The 6,838-nt window shown below is 37.2% G+C and overlaps 1 protein-coding gene across 1 annotated transcript; it reads right to left on the reverse strand.

The window, feature by feature from the left end:
* Nucleotides 1-2,312: 2,312 nt before the first annotated feature.
* On the reverse strand, nucleotides 2,313-6,351 carry LOC121327595 (trafficking protein particle complex subunit 2). The gene is made up of 5 exons (XM_041271700.1): nucleotides 6,247-6,351; nucleotides 5,317-5,417; nucleotides 4,868-5,012; nucleotides 4,161-4,246; nucleotides 2,313-3,710 (listed from the first exon to the last, which is right to left on the reverse strand). Exons 2-5 carry the CDS (start codon nucleotides 5,407-5,409, stop codon nucleotides 3,612-3,614), a joined length of 423 nt encoding a protein of 140 aa, XP_041127634.1. The 5' UTR covers nucleotides 5,410-5,417; nucleotides 6,247-6,351; the 3' UTR covers nucleotides 2,313-3,611.
* Nucleotides 6,352-6,838: the final 487 nt, after the last annotated feature.

A 6,838-nucleotide genomic window follows, 5' to 3' on the forward strand; every position in this document is an offset into this window, starting at 1 on the left:
CCCCCCCCCCCATGCCACTGTTGCTTAGAAAAGACTAATTGTGAAGTTTACCCCAACTTTTAACTAGGCAAAGGATAGAATGGCAGACGCGAAGAGGTATAAAACCTTATCATAAAGCAGGTCTGTTTTTTCGAAGGAAACCGGTTAGTGGTGTTTTAAAAAAATTTTCCCCCGCCATTTGAATTAGCTCAAGCATGGGAACTTATTGAAAGTGCAGTCACGCTGCAGTGTCCCATGTATGTGTTGACAACCATCTACCGCTAAAACGATTGCAATTGTGAGCATACAGTGGTTTAAAATATGATAAGAATTGTCTACTTTTTAAAAAGTTTTACCTGAGAATTTATGATTCAGCATCTGGAGAGTTGCATGGATTGCCTGTGGTGTTAAAAGGATTAACTGCACATATTTACGCCAGCCCCTCCCTTCTACCTCATAGAATCTATTGATAGATGGGATGTAACGAAGCATTGCTTTGTTCTCAGGGTTTTAACATAGCGTCTTGAGTCCTGATGTCTCTCGCTGTATAAATGCTTTCTTTTCTGCTCCACAGTGGAAATATTAACAGATTAACATCTGCCCATCTTTTCTGTTAACAAGACCAAGTAATATATTATAAAACAAACTGAAATGTTGTTTCTTTTAGTTAATTACCTGTGACAAATGTATAGTGATAATCACAGCAGAGTATTCCACTGCAATATCAGTCAAAACAGTAAGCCTGAATAATCAGGCTTATCTTTGCTAAATCGATGGCAGCCATCTACAACTATAACATATGCAGATCAGTTCTGGTACAGTGAAATGCAAATGTGTGTGTGTGTGTGTGTGTGTATATATATATATATATATATATATATATATATATATATATATATATATATAAACACACACACAGTGCCTATAGGAAGTATTCACCCCCCTTGGACGTTTTCAGTTTGTTGTGTTACAACCTGAAATGCATGTTAAATGCTTGATGCATTTAAATGGGATTTTTTTTTTCCCATTTGGATGGGGATCGTTGTTGGACAGGAATCTTCAAGTCTTGCCACAAATTCTTAATCAGATTCAAGTCCGGGCTTTCAGTGGGCCACTCTAAGACATTCACTTTCTTGTTTTTAAGCCACTCCAGTGTCGCTTGGGCTGTGTGCCGCTTGGGGTCATTGTCCTGTTGAAAGTCTCTGTCCCAGTCTTAGGTCTTTTGCAGACTGAAGCAGGTTTTCCTCAAGGATTTGCCTGTATTTAGCTCCATCCATTTTGCCCTCTACCCTGACAAGCTTCCCAGACACTGCCGATGAGAAGCATCCCCACGTGTTACGTGGGTGATGTGCTGTGTTGTGTTTGCGCCAGTTATAGGGCTTTGTATTTAGGCTAAATCATTCAATTTTTGTTTCATCCGACTACAGAATCTTTTGCCACATCTTTTCAGAGTCTCCCTGTAGCAGGGCGTTAGGAAAGCCCTGCTGTTTGATCGCATTGTTTATTTATTTTTAGAACGGGGTCTCCCCCTCCACCCCTGTGTTATTTTGTATTTGGTTATTGTGTGTATTTGTGTATATTTAAAGATGACGCCGCACCGCTGTGTGTTTTGTTTATTGTTTTATAATTGTGTATTTTGTATATAATTAATGGCGAACCGCCGTGCGTTTTGTTTTGTATATGTTTTGCAGCGTGGATGGGAAGCCCCATCCACATTAAAAACTTGTGCAGAAGGTGGCCATCTCCCGAATTAAGTGATTTAATTTGTTGCTAAGCGGGAGATGGTCACCTGTATAAATACCTCTGTCTCCACCACCAGGAGCAGAGCAGCAGAAGCAGAGCAGCAGGAGCTGCCTCTGTCTCCACCCCCGCTAGAGGGAGAGAAGCAGGAGCTGCCTCTCCCTTCAGCACTGGAGGCACCAGGGCACGATGCTGTCAGACCTCAGTGGCCCCTGCATAGGTTGCTGAGGGGAGCACGGGGGAAAAACGCATGGCCGCAGTGGCTGCAAAGAGGGCCAACCCCCGCACCACAGCTAAGCCTGCCTCGCACTGCCCAAGGATGCCACATCCGCATCACCCGGGGCTGCTTGTTGCGCCACATCGCCTGGGGCTGCTTGTCTTTCTCTTTTATCCCCTAGGGTTGCTGAGGGTCCCGCTTCGCCTGGGGTCACTGAGGGCTCTGCTTCGCCTGGGGCCACTGCCTGGCTTGTGCCGCCTGGGGCCGCTACTAGTCCTGCAGGACCACAGGAAGCACCAGGACCGGCGCCTCAGAAAAGGGGGCTGCCGGCTACATAAAAGGGGGGGAAGGTCAGGAGACCAGAGACCACCACGGCCACCCCCATGGATTACTCCAGACCCTTCTTCCGGGACATTGAGACTGAGGGAGGAGGTGGCCGTTGGGGCCATGTTTGCTTAATTCTATTATTGCTTACTTTTATGTTAGGTACTGTAACATAAAAGTAAGCAATAATAGACATAAGAATATCAAACCATGATACCAGTAATGAAATGGGATGAATTACAGATTCATAAAAGTTGATGTTACCAACATCACTGTAGGATTGATTAAGAAAGGGCTTACTGGGGGTCATCTGTGGCCTCACACACTCACTTGAGCAACAAAACTACATATTATATTTTCAACATTGTCACAGATTTCAGCATCGACGTCTCTGTACCCTTCTCAATTAAAATACATATTGTATTAATATGCATAAAATCAATTAACAGACTCAACTGAACCATTCCGATTTTTTCTTAACAAAAAAAACAAAAAAACATAAGGCACATGTTAAAACAAAAAAAAAATACATTAAGTAAAAGCATGTCATAAGTTACAATTATTTTTGTTTTTATAATGACAATCAAACATTGAATAATCAATGAAGATTGAAATGCTCATGTTTCAAAGGGTAATTTTATTTTTTTTCTACTCCAAAGCAGGGTTCCTGATAGTTATATACTTGTCTTAATTGTAACCAACATTCATTAATGGAACATTTTATAGCTTTATCAAATAATTCACATATTTTGTATGAACTGTTGGTTCAAATATACTGTTAATACTAGCACAGCTTTTTTTAAATTCTTAAAATATGGAAGATGTCATTTTTATAGGAATAGGAATTATGCCAAGGATAAAAGCCAACCTCAATAAACGTGGAGTTTGTTGGAGATAAAATCCCTCTTTTCACCCACAATGCAGGGATACTACTGCTAATGTGAGCTTCCTTCAAGTATTACCTCACAACAAGAAAAACACCAACCAGTCTCAAGGTCAGACACCAGTTCTTCGTCAATGCTATGACTGAAACAATGTGGGTTTGAGAGGTTGAATACTATTAAGAGAACCACTTTCACCATAGGCTCAAACTCTTAATGTTCAAAATATTATGAATTATCTTAATAGCGTTGATAATGAAACAGCAAAATCTTTAAGGCTTGACAATAACAAACAGTGCAGTGTATTTTTGGAATATATCCTTTCTCACTGCTTACCTGTTGTCTTAGAAAATGTTTCGGAATTAAACTGGTAATTGCCACCATGGAAAATGCATTATAATAAGCACAGTTCAATAGAAGAACCCAGTTCAAATCAGAGCTGCTGTATATGCAGCACAATGCAGTAGAAATTAACTCAAAAGGTGCTTCTTGCCAAGAAACTGAACTTTCCTGTCAAAGGCGGTTGATCGAATGGGAGCATTTGGTTCATAAAATGGATTCATCGCAAACTATAAAAGAAAGAAAATACAACATATTACTTCCAGCAAAAAAAAAAAAAAAATTAAATATATATACACACAATACTGTATGTAAAGTGATGTATACTGAGAAGTACTATGCAGCGTGCAATCTTTAACACATAAATAGCCGGAACAACCTTTAAAATAAACTGGACTAGAAATTAGTGCTAGATTTATTTTCTGGAAAAATACCAAAACAAAAAGGACATGGCGTGTCTTTTTAAAACTAATCTGATTTCAGTCTGCTACCAGTTGCATTCTACTTTGGAATGAAGATTGTGTTATACTTTGTCTACATTGCTTTAATACAGATGATTCAATTAAATAACACTCAACACACTAAGTATCACCTCATGTGATGTACTGAATATGAGTAAAGCTACTGTGCTAATAAAAAAAAAAAAAAAAAAAAAAGTATTTTGAAGTGTCAAAACATACCTTTATATATAAATCATACACATCATTGAAAAAGTTCTTTATCCCATCCTCTTGCCTTACATCATGGAGCATGAGAAATCTCATATGTGAAAAAGAGTTAAGGTAAAAAACATAACGAGTTCAAATTACTGAAAAAAACAGTTGCCAAAACATTTTAATCCCTCACCAACAGTAAAAAAAAAAAAATCAATACAATTACACAGATACTGTATTTAGTTTTATTATATATCTCTATATTGTATTGCATTAATTACAGTAGTAGGCTTGGTAAGTAAATCTGGAGCCAAGTACCTGGCCTAAAAAACACATGTTTACCATTAAATCAAACAAGTTACATTTTACTGGCTGGTTTTACAGACCCAGGTTAGCGCTACTCTTGGACTAGAGTAGGTAAGCTTGTCCCAGAGTAGTGCTCAACGGGGTCTGCTGTTTGCTGTTTTGCTAATATCACTATGTTTACTGGCTATGTCAGCAAAATACTTTATATAAAAAAAAAAATTAAAAAAAATTAAATAAAATTTTTGTGTAAAACTGACATCAATTATTTTGTTATGGCTATTCCACAAAAGGTTTAATAGATATAAGTAAATACTTTAGCACCTGGTTCAATTGCATGATTAAGGACATGATTGGTTAAAAGCCAACCTCATGATTCAAAAGAATATATGACTGGAAATGAAATGTAAAAACTGTGGAGAAAAGGATATGTCCAGCTGTGACAAAGGCAGAGACAAACCACTCATTAAACTTGTCCACTGTTTTGAGGTACATGTTGTTTGATGTCCACATGTTCTCATCAACCAGGTCAAGAGCAGCATGGGCTATGAACTGGTTTAGATGCCGGTGGTCGTCCTGATTATTGACAAATACAAGAAATAGCCTTTGAAACAAATAAAGTATGTAGGTTTTAAATCAATAATGGCTTGCCTTTTAAAATAACAATACCTAATTAGTTATCCTTGGAAAAGCTCTGAAACACCCATTAACACTTTACAAGACGCTGACGTAAAGTATGCCTACACTATCTGTGGATGTTTACTTCATGATCATTCCACAAATGTAATGAGAAATTATTCTGGTACACAAATAATCCCTTGATGCTATGTTATGAACACGTACGATTCTAGATGTAAGGTTCGGAAAACTAACTACACACCTTTGACTCTGTTTTTCCTGCTGGTAGAAACTCCATTTCAAACACTGGGTTATCATGGTGGCCAACAATAACAAAATAGAAGCTTCCTGACATTGTTAAATCTGTAATTAAAAGCAAAGAAGATTAGGTGTACATAAAGCAGTAGGGGTCATAAAGCAGCATGGGCACTGACTGGAAATGACTGGTGTTTTTAGGACCAGCAGCCCTACATACAATATAAGATCTCAGTTACAGGTGTGCTCTGCCCCATTGTACAATTGCTGTAGTTGCATTTGTTGTATGAGAATATAACCCTTAGAGAACCAAGGTAATGTGATATTTATTTACTGCAGAACCATGATAATGATGTATGGCAATTCATGGTTATTAATTACGAATTGCATATATATATATATATATATATATATATATATATATATATATATATATATATATATATATTCTGTGCTTAAACCTATTATATATATAAAATTTTATATAATAAAATTACGTCTGTTTAGCTTCAAAAGTCAAAGACGTGCACAGTCCTGAACAAAACCTGTGTATGGGCTTCAATATTTAATTTTCTAAATATGCCGTTCAAACCGCATGTTTTTAAACAGCTTTTAATGTGTCATAAAACAAAATATGGTTTACTTCGTGTTAAGTTACCGTGCACACAAATGTCCTTGACTAATGGCACCTATGTTACAACGCTGCAGCCGCTGGAACCGACAAATTACGGGCGTAAAGGTAAACATCTGTTTGACAATCATCTGGTCATGTTTACAACAGGCCCGCCGCACTGATTAAACAGCATAATATTTTCGTTGATAACGAAACTTGAATTTTTAACAAATGATTATATATATATATATATATATATATATATATATATATACGAGGACTGAGACCCGTGTGGAATAAAACACGACAAAAACATCCATTTACCTCCAGCATCAGCAACAGGAAAACCTTCCTTTGGTCAGGTTACAGCAGGCAGCACAGGATGATGACATCATTGAAAGTTAAAGGGATAGGCACATTTTGACAGAAAGCAATACGACAACTGGAGTTAACCCAAATGAAATGTGAATACTGCTTACATAACCAAATAAAATGATCACTAATTGTTCAGTTCGTTTATAGCTTTTAAAATACAAAAGTAGACATAATTATTTATTACTTGCTGTTTACATTCTGTCTTTCCTGCAAGCTTGATGGTTTGCAACAGAAAGTGTAACAACAGTACAGATACAGATCGAGAACCCAGAGATAAAGGGACACTGGGATACTGTTTGAAAATTTAATTTGGAATTGTTATTCAACTTTTTAAACTGTACATTTAAAATTCACCATATTTTATCATATACAGAAGAAGCCAAAGCGGTTCAAAGTTACATTGAGCGGTTCTTTAGAAGAGATACATCTGTCTAAGTAATCGAATAACCTGGATACACACACACACACACATATATATATATATGTGTGTGTGTGTGTGTGTGTGTGTGTGAATCCAGGTTATTCGATTATTTAGACAGAT

This window comes from Polyodon spathula, chromosome 15, assembly GCF_017654505.1.
Source record: "Polyodon spathula isolate WHYD16114869_AA chromosome 15, ASM1765450v1, whole genome shotgun sequence".
Classification (NCBI taxonomy): Eukaryota; Metazoa; Chordata; class Actinopteri; order Acipenseriformes; family Polyodontidae; genus Polyodon; species Polyodon spathula.